Below are 13,938 nucleotides of genomic sequence, written 5' to 3' on the forward strand. Positions count from 1 at the left end.
TCTCATATGACATCAGCTTTGATGTGTGCAGACTGTATAATGACAACTCTCACTAAATGTTGCTAAATGACAGGCTGTGACGTACGCCGGTGTGCAAGAAACAAACGTCATGAGTGTGCGTCAGCCATCTACACTGCCAGTGCCATGGTAAATAATGAAGCAAAGCAACAACAAAGCCGTTGTGACTGTCGCATTCATATGCTTAGAAAAACATCTGAGGAGAAGAATTTCCTCCTTGATGTAATTCCAAAACTTGTGTGTTTTGGCATTGTCTACGCTGACTTGTTTGTTTGCTGGCGCCAGTGTCGTGTTTATCATTATTTAATTTCTTGCTGCATTCCTGTTGGTTGGCTAGTCAACGTAGGTCTTTTTTTTTTTTTTTTTTAGATTTATTTTGGGCATTGTTGTGCCTTTATTTGATAGAGGAGGACAGTGGATAGAGTCGGAAACAGGGACGAGAGCGGGGGAGAGACATGCGGTAAAGGCCGGATTTGAACGTGGACGTTTCAGGAGTGGTAAATAATGAAGTCTGACACCATTTTCAAGACTTCCAAAGGCTGTCCATGTACATGGGGCACACCTTAAACCACAAGGCCACCTGCGCTTCGAGGACCGTCCGTTTTAGTGCCATGACCAAAGACACTGCCACAACTGGTCATCTTTTGTCTTGGACAACCCAAAACCATACACTGTACCAGGCTTTAGAGATGGGATAAGGAACTAGGACATCCAGACAGAGCTTGAGTAGAGCCACTGCTCTTTTGTGTCAAAAGGGACCTGATGGTTCAGGCATTTGATTAGGATAAATCCTGGTCACCTCCCTGTGGAGGTCTTTTGGGAGGAGACCTGGGGGTAGCCCAAAGACTAGCTGAAGGGGTTATATATCACTTCTGGCCTTGGAACGCCACAGGAGGAGTTGGTAAATGTCCCTGTGGAGAAAGATGTCTTGGGTTGGGTGACTTGCTTGCCACGACCTGGCCCTGAATAATCCGAAGAAAATAGATGGAGGGATGGATGGATGGTAAGTTGGCGGAGAGGTAGCATAAACAAAGAAAAACGTTAGGAAACATAAAAGTGTGGTTAAACGAAAGACACACAGAAAGAAAAGCAAAGTGTGACATGTTGTGGTCTATTGTGCTCATGGTGAAACTGCTCCATTATGTTCTTTGTTCATTGGTATTTTCCGCTCTGTCCTTTTCCTAATACCAAGAACATGACAGCCCACGTGTAGCGCTGATAAAGGCGCAAACTGCTGCCATAATGTTGTACGCTGTTGCTTTGTACTCACATCCACATCATTCTTTTTACTTCATGCCTTGCTTCCTAAAACCCCCCTTCCTCACGTCCAACGCTGACAGTCTCCTACTGTGAGCTGCATGTCTGAACAGGCAAGTCAGAGAGATTTCAGGGACGGTCTGCCTGAAATTTTTTAGAAATGTTCAGAAAAGGAGGGCAACTACGGATGGATGGACGGATAAAATAATAGGTACGTCAGAGGGTTAAATCAAACAAAGACAAAAGTTGAGAAAATTAGACAGACAGGTGGGAAAGCATGAAGTGCTTTGAAGTGCAATTGACTAAGGTATAGATAAAAAAATAAAAACCTGGTCAATTTTTAATGTAGCACTATTTGATGTAGTACTCTGTGTGCGGAAGCTCTCTGGCTGTAAAGTAGCATTGAATATTAATGAGGGAATAATACTGCACATATAGAACTGGTTGGAGAAGCCCTGTTGAGACCCTTACCCTACAAGAAGAATAAAAGAGAATAAAGCCATTATAAATTATTCTCTGCCTAGCTCAGGAGAGCGCACGGAGGCATGACACACATTTTACCTTAGGAGACACACACGGGCACTTCAAACTGACCACACTCAGCAGTTATACGCCTCACTGTGTTTGTGTATGTGTCTATCAAAACGTTGCTCATGTCAAAACAGGAATAAAACATAGCCATGAACACCGCTGTGCCAAAACCGGGTATCTTTGGCTGATTTTCCCCATAGGGGCCTGTGCATTTTAGACATTTTACCATACATTTTTAATGGTTTGGCCCCCTCTCTGGGGTCATGAAATATTTATGGGACGCAGAATACAGTGTCACAGCTGTCAATTACGGCGCATACGAAATGCTTGAATCACAATTTGCTGCAAAAACTGGCAGAAAAACGGAGGAGTGATTCTCATCTTAATTTGAATTTAAAGAGCTGATGCAGACTCGCCTTCACCCTTGCTCTGACACACTCTCCCCTCCCCCCCTCACACACAATCACCACATTAACATTGCAGGCATTCAGCTCAGGCTGTTGTCCACAGCCACTACATTGAATTCCTTTCAATACACCTTGCGGCGCTGCCAAAACATTTGAATAAATATCAACTAAATGGTTTATTCAAGGATGCCTCCACAGCTGTTGACTGACAAAACTCAAATTTGGGCAACAACCGTGTTGACTCTCAGTTATGGAACAGCCGCTGTAAACAGCAGCCACCCTACCCCACCTTAAATTTAAAGAATTCAGCATCTCTTGTTTCCACTAAGTGCATTTTCAGATGAAATTAGGCTGAAATGCTGCACAGCTCAGTTTTCATCCAACAGTTTCTTGGCAAATTATGTCGAATTGGATTAGAAAAGCTGAGAGAAAATGGCAAAAACTGATTAAAAAACCCTCCTAAATATCACAAATAAGATTACAAGTATGCAAAATTGAGGCCTGTTTGTTGACTAAATGGATGTGTGTTCTTCCTGATCAGCACAAAGAGTGCCTCAATTTCATTACACAGCAATTTAAAAGTGGCACCAGAGGCCTTGAAATGTTGGCCGTAAATCTGCCCACCACAACCTCCCAGGAATCTGACCAGCTGTCTCTCCTGTGTATACTCTAAGTCTCTATTGTGGTTGTGCTGCTATTAGCCGGTGCATTACAGCATTGCCAAGCACATTGCTTTGTTCTCATCTTCAAGTGAAACCATGAGGTACGGCCAGAATAAACCGACGTGGAGGAACAATAACAAGTCGACTAATAAAAATCAATGCGTGAAAGGCTGTTTGTGGCGGCCCAAAGCCGATTAGCCCAATATCCAATCGATGAACGGCCTCGCTCACCGCCAACGGGCTGACCGCAATTTATGGCAGCCTGCAGGGAAGTGTCACACACGCAGGTGATAACATCCATCTCAAAGAAGATGAGTGGAGAAGGTTTATCTTCACACAAGAGTTATACGAGGTCGTAACCTTACACAAAGGTTAATTCTATAAGCAAAGATCCATATCAAACTGCATGAAGGCATCGTGGTCGCAGAGGCCGGGCGGATGCAGCAATACAGTGTACGAAAGAGGTTTTATTTTGGAGGATATTAGGTTTCGTGTGTCAGTGTTAGCTCATGTATGATGCTGCAGAAAGATAAAGGAATTTTTTTACACATGTAAAGCAAAGAAAATAGCACCCTCCAAACAATAAACTCCTTGAAGTGCATGACCAAAAAGGACTTACTGGAAAACAAGACGTCAGCACTCAAAAAATTTGTCCTTTTAAGCAGTTTTATTCAAGCAGGGCAGAAATGACACATTTCAACTCGTGGTCTGCTTCAGCATTGGAGAATACCCATAGACTAGAAAGAATTGGGCAAACCCCGTGTGACATCAGCTGTCTGCTTACAATAGGTGGAGTAAAACGGCTCTTGAAGCCAATCTGTGGCGGCTTCCACATTGAAATCGCTGCCTCAACCAAACTTTAGATCAACCTACTAAGCACGACTTGTCCTGTCAGCTAGCTAGCTAGCATTCTGGTTGACAGAAAGCTTTTGCCTGTCGAGCTATTTGTCAATCAAATGAGATGTGCCAATCAGTCCGCAGTGACGTTTTTCCTCAATACAATCGAAACGGATCCGAGAAAGGTGTTGCAAATTAGCATTTGCTACAAACACTATGATACTTGAATGGGATGTCTGTTCTCAGCTGTCTATGTTTACTGTATCTGTCCGCAACAAATAAACCTCAAATAAAATAAACGATTGTGGTACAAACCCCCCCCCCCCCCCCCGTACAGTGAGAGCACATGAAGACATTAGCTAATGAGACATTTTTTTTTTTTTAACCAGGCTGTAAACCAGTTTATTTCTAAAAACCGGCTGTTTAACAGGTGTTCAGATGGGACTTCTGCCATTCCTTCAGCCAGCCTCAAGTGGACACTCGCTGTATTGCAATTTTTTGCACTTCCACATTGGCTTCATTTTTCAGGACTGGAGGTTGCCACTTGAGAATACCATGAGTCGAAACTATAGAAGAAGAAACTGGAGCATCGTGATAGGCAGACGGGCTAACAGGAAGTTGTCTTTTACTTCTGGTGTCAAAATGGAGGAGCGCTGGCAAGACTTCTGAGTTTTATATTGGAAAAAATGTGATATAAATTCATATTATCAAAAATTTAATAATGAGGATTTGTAGTATCATAACTCTGAATAAACACTGCACTTTGCACCTGGATTAAAAAACGTTGGGTTATGCAGTTCTCTATGGAGTTTACTCCTCGGTAGGGGCGCACCTCAGTTTGGGGCTAGGACGTCACGTATTTTGTTGCTCTGATTGGCTTGTAAAGATGTGACCTACAGAACGTTCATCCAATCACCTTCCGAGTTTGTTTTGCAAAGGCTCTGCCCTTTTCCAAATGCCATCTATGGATGATGGATGTTGGCGGGTCAGGATACCGTCTAACAGTTCCTGAGACATTGTAAACAATGCATGCTCTACCATGCATCTAGTTCATCTAAATGCTGATTCAAAGGAGTGTTTCTTATCAGACAGGGGACGTCGCCTGTTGGACAAACTCTGATCTGTTTTTATGGGCAAACATGAGAGAAAACTGGCACAGTAGGAGCGTTATAATGAAAAACATGGTTGCTGGTATAGGCATGGGCTGAATTGTTATTCTAATCATCAGTCTCAATAGTGAAACTGATAAGCCCCAAATTGAAACCCTTCTACACCTGACTCTGGTCGCACGCCAACAGTTTTTTTATCTAAACTCTAAAAATAGAGATTACATTTGAGGAGACTCCCTTCTACAGGATCTAATAATAAGATGTAATCAAGCCTGGATGTGGTTAATGTACTGTAGGATTCAGTGTTGTGCAGTTTTCCCACACCAAGGACTAAAAATCAGCTTCCCTTAGTTTTTGCTTCATTGACTACACTCATTTTTTTCACATCAGTCCTTCACAAGCCCTCTAACTTTCTAAAAGTGTAAAACTGACCAATACTGCGCCTCCTGCCAACACCCAGCCTCTCCTAAATGTGACACTCACAACAAACTTCCACAGGGTCAAACTTCCTTCTGCTCTGAGAGAGGCTCCACTCTGCAGGGTAGGTCATGCTGACACAATACCACAGCGGTGCTCCAAGGTGAATTCAAGCCACTTTCCGCACACTTTCTATGTGCACTCTGAAACTGTCAGGCAGTATAAAGGTAGACATTGTTGTAAAATTGTCCCAAACAACACGACAAGTGAGGAGAGAATAAGAAAAGATGCCAAAAGCTTCCGAGGCATCCATTTATATTTGTCAAATCCTACGGGCTTTGGAGAAATGAAGATAGACTGCACTCGAACTGATTTTTACAGCCGTCAATCAGTCTCAAAGGAGACGTGTCTGAGTATGAACACAAGGAAGGCAGGAATGTCAATCTGTACCAGCGAGCCTCAGTGAGAAGAGACACATTCTGAGAGAAGCCTTCATAGGAAAGAAAATCTGAAGCAACCTTGGGATGGGCCTCACAGAGAGGGAGCCTCTTTCAAGGACGGAGAGGATGCAGAAAGGTTGGAATAAAGGGAAGTTATAATGGAAAATAGTAAGTTAAAGTCTAGCTTTTTTATCAAGAGCATCCAGGAAACAACAAAAGTTCCCCAGAGGTGTATTTTAAGGTCGGCATCCTCTGTTTCTGCTAACACAAAGATGACAGATTTCCCCCAAACTGCATGTTCTGTGAGAATATGGATTGTGTGTGCGTGTTTGACCTACCTAGCACGGTGACGGTGGCTCGGGCGGTGCGGACTGGCATGGTGAAGATGGAGCAGGTGTACTCTCCCTCGTCGGACAGCTGCACATCCCCGATGGTGATGGAGAGCTCGGTGGGTGTCGAGCGGTGCAGCTGGATGCGGTTATCTCTCAGCGCTGGAGGAAGAAGAGAAACGGGATATTAATGATGACAAATGTGCATAGATAAGTGATGAATTATTAAAGACTTCAGGCTGTATCAGGTAGGCTCGGCTGTTTAATAACTTTATTTTGAAGGCTCTTTTCCAATTTTAAGTTATTATGCCTACGTTTATTCCAAATATTGCAGTACATGCCTTTTTACACACATTATTAAAGGACTAGTTCATAAAGAAGGAGCAAGAGGAGGTGAAAGCAGCACTTTTAATGATTCCACCAGCCATAAGTTGCACTTATTTATTACTTTGATCATCTAAATTCTGCTTATAAAGTGTTCTTCAAACTCTCATCGTAGATTTAAACATTTATTGCAAAATGTATTAACAGGTTGGCTTTGTGGTGAAGGCTCTGCTCCCTTAGCAACATGCTTTGACTTTCCAGAGTATTCAGTGTTTTAAAAACTTCCATAGAGAAAAGCTTTATCTGGAACGGAGGTGGCTGGGGTGGAGGAGGTGAGGCTTTGCCAGCAGCAGCTCAGTGTGATCAGTGAATGATGATGAAGCAGGAGTCAGTGTGAAGATAAATGACCTGGCTGAGAGAAGAGCTGTGATTGGTTTAGAGTCTGCTGTGTTGGTGGCAAAAGTGACATGCAGTGAAAGAGGGGAAAGGGAAGACAGAAGGGAAGAAGGAAACATGAGAGGATGTATAGATGAAGAAATGAGAAGGGCATGGAGGATGAAGCAAGAAGGAAAATGGGAGGGTGGAAGGAGGTGCAATGGAGGAAGAAGAGATGAAAGGATTGGGAGAGTGAAAGTGGCAGAGGCGAAGGAGAAAGAGATGGAAAGGATTGGATGGAGGTGAATAAAAAAGGGGAAAATGAGGGGAAAAGATAAGGTAGAAAAGGATAAGAAATGGAGGTGAGGAGAGTGACGGGTTTGAGAATGAAGAACAGAAATGATGGAAGAAAATGAGGAGTAGTTGAGCTGTAGTAAGAGAAATAAGCAAGAAGGTGAGTAAAGAGGGGCAGGGCAGAGTAAGAGGTAAAGAGGAAAGTAAGAAAGATGATGTGCAGAATTTAAATCATGGGAAAAGAGAAAGGTAAAATGGAAAAGAGAAGGAGGAGGAGGAGGGGGGTGTTTAGAAAGAAAATGATGTAAGAGGTAGAGAGAGGAGAAGGAGGGGTGATGAAGACAAGGTGAGAGAGAAGGAGGAAAAAATAGCTGAGATGTGAGCGCGAACAAGGCAGAGAAAGACAAAGAGGGGAGTAAAAAAAAAGGAGACACAAAATGAGAATGAGAGACGAAAGGAAGTGCAAGAGAGAAGAAAAAAAACAGAAAAATAAAACAGAGGAAGCACAAATAGCAAGGAGCATGAGGGAGACAGTAAGGAATGGGTGGGGGAGGAGGAGGATGAAGAGTAGGGAGGCGAGGGGGAACATAAGAGAGACATAAATGGCTTTGTCATCAATGAGAAATCCAGCCATGAAAGAGGGAGAGAGAGCACAAGCGACCAAGATAGATGATGATGATGAAATGCTACGAAATAACCGCTCGTTTCCGTGATAGCGTTGACCTCTACGGTGTTTGTGCTCTGTGATTGCTGACTGTCTGTCTCCTTGCCTTGCTATCTATCTGTCTATCGGGGAGTCTATCTGTCTATCAGGCTTTCTCAGAAAGGTTGTTCACCTCTGTTCTCTGGAGCCACCACATGCAGGAACACCCAGAAGGGTCTGAACATGAAACAACCAGACTAGACAAGAGCAGATATGTTTGAGAAGAGTAATAAAGTCAGGGGGAGAGTCAGATCAACTTTTTTAAAGTCAGAGTTGGTTTTAGTTACAGTGGCACTGTTTTTGCCCCACTGTCCCAGTTGAAGTTTTAGAAGTTTGGTTGTATTTTTAGTACAATGAGACTTATTAGACATATAGACAAAGCCGCACAGTAAGACTTCTAAGAGCCAGACTGAATAATCTCATATCTGAACCGTAAAGAAAAAGCAAAAAGAAAAGAATTGCCTGGAGCTGAAGCCACAAAAATGCTGACCATGGTTCGGACCCAGGTCCAGATGGCATCCAATCCAGACCCAATCTTTCCAGTTATTTGATTCTAACAAGCACGTCTACTCTGATCTGTGCAGCTTCTCTTATCAGCAGCCACAGTGCCTATACAAAGTGTTCACCATCTTTGGATGTTCACCCTGTTATTGATTTAAAGTGGAAGCAGATTTCTACAAAGTTTGCATTGTTTGCAATGCAAAATAAGTGACTGCATAAATATCCACCCCTTCAAGTCAGCATTTAGTAGATGCACCTTTGGCTGCAATCACAGCACTGAGTCTGTGTGGATAGGCCTCAATCAGGCTTGCACATCTAGACACTGCAATTTAACTCCATTCTCCTTTGCAAAACTGTTCAAGCTCTGTCAGGTTGTACAGGGATCAGGAAAACAAATCTTTTCACAAGCTGTAGTTCCTGTGACAGACTGACTTTGCTGCATTCATTTTAACCTCAACCTTTACAAGCCTTCCAGGGCCGGCTGCTGAGAAGCATCCCCACAGCATGATGCTGCCACCACTGTGCTTCACAGTGGAGATGGTGTGTCTTGGTCACCACCAAACATAGCGCCTTGTCTGATGGCCTAAATGCAGAATTTTAGTCTCATCAAAGCAAAGAACTTTCTTCCACTTGACCATGGAGTCCTCCACATGCCTTTTGGTGAACTGTAGTCCAGATCTGAGTTTTCTTCAACAGTGGCTTTCTCTTTTCCACTTTCCCATAACGCCTTGACTGGTGAGGAACCCAGGCAACAGTTGTATTATGTGCCATATTCCTTCCATTTCTTGATGATGGATTTATCTTGACTCCGAGAGATGTTCAGTGCCTTGGAATGTTTTTGTATCCAGCCCCTGACATATGCTTTTAAATAACTTTTTTTCTGAGTTGCTCACAGTGTTATTTTGTCTTCATGGTGTAATGGTAGCCAGGAATACTGATTAACCAGTGACTAGTCCTTCCAGACAGAATGGTCTTTCTACTACAACTACCAGGGACACATTCACTTCGCTCAGGTGATCCCCGTTTCACTAATTGTGAGACTACGAGCACCAAGGCATACAGAGAGCTGAGTTTTGAGCTTTTTAAGAGGATGACTGAGATTTTTTCTTTTTTTTTTTAAATCAAGAATGAATGGACGGCTTCTGAATTGAATTTGAGGGTAAATACTCTATATTTTGAGCTACGGGGAAGAAGAGGGGTTGCAGCACCTGATTATACATTTCAAATGTGTTATGTCTTTTAATTGACCTTACTTTGATAAGAATATAGGATAGGCTTTTAAAGCAGTTTGCTTATGCCTATGCATTTTCAGCCATGACTCAGTGTATGACTATTGACTTTGTTAGAAATGTCTATACTGTATGAAATGTTTGGATTTTGTGTTATGACTGAGTAAAACACTACTACTACTTATTTTGTGATAACACAATATAATAATGCTACCACAAAGGGCAAAAAATACAGTGCTATGAGTTTTTTGCCCATGTTGGATGTTTCAGTTTTGGTTTTGCTCCTATAAGCACAATTTTGAAATGCACAACACGCCAATTTTCTCAGCATCCTTTTTAAAATAGGGAACAAGATCTATTGATTTTTAAAGTTAGTCACCAAAGCAGCTGGGATTCAAACTCATAGCATATTAAGAGTCTCTCAGCTCAGACAGAATGACACTTATTCAATCTGAACAACATTCACTGCTCTACAGGGAAATTAAGAAATTCTTTAGGGTTCAGTTGAACGAATACTTGAGTTTTGTTTAGACAGAAAGTAAACCGTCCACTGTTGAACCAGCTGCCAAATATCTCAGATATGATTTTTTACATTAGAGAACTTATGAAAAGCTAGAAAATAGTTTATATTCTCCTCTGTTGTGGTTGTACTTTTGACTTCTGGTACTTGTATCCAGCAGTGATGTGACGGCGATGTCTAATCTCTCCCTGAGTACACTGTAATACTTCCGGTTAAAAACTTTCACCTTGGCCGAGTCTGTTCAAAGTGTCACGGTGACATTGTGACCTTAATGGGATTACTCCAGCATGTTTAACATGACTGTACCTGGAGTGTCAAGGGCGACACAGGTAATCCCCACTGCAGTAAATGTCTTCTTTGGATTTGCAGACGACCAAACTGCCAGTTCAAACCACAAAGAACACTTACATTCACTCATCTGTAACACAGGACTTTTTTAAAATGGACAGTGAAGTACTGGTAATGTTAAGGAGCCGGATCGGACTGCACGATTTCTTCATTCGTTCACTCTGGTACCATGTCAGTCGATGCAAGGAAAATCTAGGCCCATCTTGGCCCACAGCCTGGCCACACTACAAGAGGGATCCTGACTGCTCATCGGATGCCGACGTCACTACTATCTCCACAACTGTTTACCGGTCTTCAGGTTGGCGGATCAAAGAGTGTCAATCATGGCTACAACAGAAGTGATCGATGTGATGCTTGTGATCATTGATTATGACACACCACACGAGTGTTTTTTGTCCCTGATGCACAAAATCAAGCCCAAGGTTTGACAGAAAGCTGTAACGATGCAGTTGGGCCAAAGTTTGTCTGAATTCATGTTCTGAGCCAGCAGAGGGCTCAGAACACAGCAGGCTTGCCTGCTAAACAGCAGACTAAGCAAGTCAGCCCAGGCCTCTTTCTCCCAGAGACATTTTATGGGTCTGTTCCCAGTTGGACGGTCCTGGAAGACCTCCACACCTCCCACTGGGAGACCACCAGGAGTTAAACTGATCAGATGACCGATCCACTTCAACTGGCTACTTTTGAGATGAGGGAGCTCCCTATGGATTTCCAAGCTCCTCAGCCAATCTCTAAGGGTGCTTTCATGCTAGGCCCAGTTGTTTAGAACCCCGCCAAGGCACGATTCCTCCCCCTCCGAGGCCCACTTGAGTCTGTGCTCAGTCTGATACAGCGGGTGGCGGTGTGCACATAGCTGGTTTACAAACCTGCCAAAGATGGGAAAGATGAAGAAGCTACTATGGCAATCACTCAGGTCATGACCAGAGCGAAGACTGCTTATGTAAAAAAGAAAAAGTCCATCCTGTTACCCATTAATGCTTTTAAAGACAGAGGATTAAACAGGTTCATATTTGCCAGTAAAGCAGTTTTTGAGGTGATGGGAGACTGTTACTGCCTGTGCATTTCATCTTACTGACTACAACTTGCGTTCATCCGTAAGGAGAGTCATAACGGACTGTCTGTTGACTGGATTCTGATGATTTCCACCTGTAAGTGTGGAAAATTTTTGGACAAACTGCTGTGGAAAGAAGTTTAGTTTTTACGATGACATCATAAAGCTGATATGACACTCTGTCCCGTAACCAGACATGGCTGCATTCACTTCTTGCCAGAGTCTGAATCACACCCAAGACCACTTCCCCATTTGGGCCCATCCAGCTCAGCTCTGCAATATCGCCAATGCTGCATCAATCTGCCTGTCAATCTCACGGCCCATTCTACCCTCACTCGTGAACGAGACCCCGAGGTACTTGAACTCCTTCACTTGGGCAAAGACACAACCTGCTGCAACAGAAATGGCTTTTGCAATATAAGTGAAAGTAATCGCAACTAGATCTTTGTAATATTCATCCCCAGTAAAAAATGAATTCAACTCAAATTTAAAGTGAAAATATATAAAAACAGAACGAATGAAATTTCCAGACTATTGAAGCCTTGGTGAAGGGTCCATGTTTGTTTAAGTCTTAATGAAAGAGTGCTGCGTAGGCAAAGAGTCCATATCTAGGTGTTTGTGTGCGGTTCTGGTCACCGCCTGTTTTCATATCACGTTGTTTATTTGCCTTCGTCAGTATTGAGCCACATCTGTGTCTGTTTGTCTGTTTACCTCCTTGTCTCTCCTCCTGTCTCACCATCATCTCTCCATCTGTCTGTTTACCTGTCTGTCTCTACAGCACTCCCACACCTCACTTTCTCTGCTATTTTATCCAACGCTGCTTTATCTTCATGCCTTATCGCTAAGCAAGGTCGCTACATTTGTCTTCATGAGCTCCCCTCTCTGTGTGGGTGTGGGTGTGAGGTATACGGTCACTCACTCAAACACACTCTTATCCATGCCCTCTGGACCCTGCGCTCAACTATCAGTCTCCTTAATTCCCTTCCTCTCATCTCTCCTGGATCTCCCCTCTTTCTCTCACTCTTCTTCCCCTCCCTCACATTTCTAATCTTTTCTGACTCCGGGCTCTTCTCCTCGTTCTTTTCTTCATTATAAACAAAGTAGAGTGGAGGTGTGATGGATTTTCAAAAAACACTATATCTACTTATAGGGAACATATCGATCGCTGCGCCCCTGAAAATTGTACATGTGCCTCTCACTGTTTAGCCCGGGTTGTGGGCAACATAAATAGTCTGCCAATAGGTCACAGTCTGCTGTTTGTTTCTGCAGAGAGGGGATGTAATGAATTTATTGAGATAAAGGAGATTAATGGGTAAGGTGCGTGTTTGTGCAGGAGTAGAGAAATATCACTGCAAAGTCTATTTTCTCATGTCAGGTGGATGATATCTGGAGATCTTCCAAGGATTGGATGGACATCAAACTCTACACATCTGAGCAGAGAGTTCAGAACTTCTGCCTTCTCTAGAACCTGTGAAACCAGGGAAACTTTGTGTTCTCATCTCTAATGCCTACAAGGAGAAGATACAAATCAAGTCTATATTTTAAGCTGAAAAAAAAGAAAACCTCCTACGTGAATTATCTGTATTAAAACAAGAGCAACTGCATTCGAATGTACAGTGGGCACGTTTCCCTGATTTATACCTGGAGTGGGATTCTCAGCCCCTTGTTTCTTATCATCTCTCTGCAGTCTCCTGCAAGTGAACGCACAAAGATGACCTCAAAAATCAGAAAAAGACAGCCTGAAATGTCTGTTTTTTTTAAACTTCTCTGTGGAACTTTAGGTTGGCATCAAGTGTCAATCTCCAACGTTGAAAAATGAAGCTGATATGTGAGTGCAGTGCTGTTCAAAATGTGAGAAGTGATAAAAATATCAGGGGGAGACACAGTTTGAAAAAATGTAAACTGAAAAAAGTGATTTTCTCAGCCTAACTCAGCAATGATGGAGGCAAACTGGATAGACTTTTAGTAACCACTAAATTACACAAACTCCTGCATTGCAAGCATGCACAGTTTGCTCTGACTGACGGTGCATGCCCTAACCCACTGGATGCACCTCTTGAACGATGCACAGCGGAGTGAAGCCCTGAGCATCTGGACATAAGAGGGCACAGTTAACACAGGAATGGTATGCAAACAACAGATTATATTGCCTGTCTGTGACTGATATGCTGCACTGCAGTGTAATTCCATGATTTCTTGCTTCTACCATAAATTAGTACATTAGAAAGTTCAAATGTTTGTGTGCTACAAAGGGGGGTGCATGGTGGCGCAGGGGTTAGCTGGTTCACTTCCCAGTCAGGGCCTTTCTGTGCAGAGTTTGCATCTTCTCTCCATACATGTGTGGGTCCTCTCCAGGTACTTTCACCACCATATCATACTCGTTCAGTGAATTGGTGACTCTATATAGGCCGTAGGTGTGAGTGTGAGCATGCCTGTTTTCTGTCTCTATATGTCAGACCTGTGATTGACTGGAAACCAGTCCAAGGTGTACCCTGCCTCTCACCCAAAAACAGCTGGGACAGGCTTCTGCCCACTCACGACCCCCAACAGGATAAGCGGCATAGAAGATGAATGGATGGATGTTTGCTC

At 43.1% G+C, this 13,938-nt stretch overlaps 1 protein-coding gene across 2 annotated transcripts in view; it reads right to left on the reverse strand.

Annotated features, from left to right (window-relative positions):
- Positions 1-13,938, reverse strand: part of cadm3 (cell adhesion molecule 3) — a 231,281-nt gene that overhangs the window by 74,991 nt on the left and 142,352 nt on the right. For both annotated transcript variants that reach the window (XM_041803998.1, XM_041803997.1), the window contains exon 4: positions 6,017-6,169. In XM_041803998.1, coding sequence (XP_041659932.1) covers positions 6,017-6,169 — 153 coding nt within the window. The remainder of the gene's footprint in view (positions 1-6,016; positions 6,170-13,938) is intronic.

The sequence above is a fragment of the Cheilinus undulatus genome, linkage group 13 (assembly GCF_018320785.1).
Source record: "Cheilinus undulatus linkage group 13, ASM1832078v1, whole genome shotgun sequence".
Classification (NCBI taxonomy): domain Eukaryota; kingdom Metazoa; phylum Chordata; class Actinopteri; order Labriformes; family Labridae; genus Cheilinus; species Cheilinus undulatus.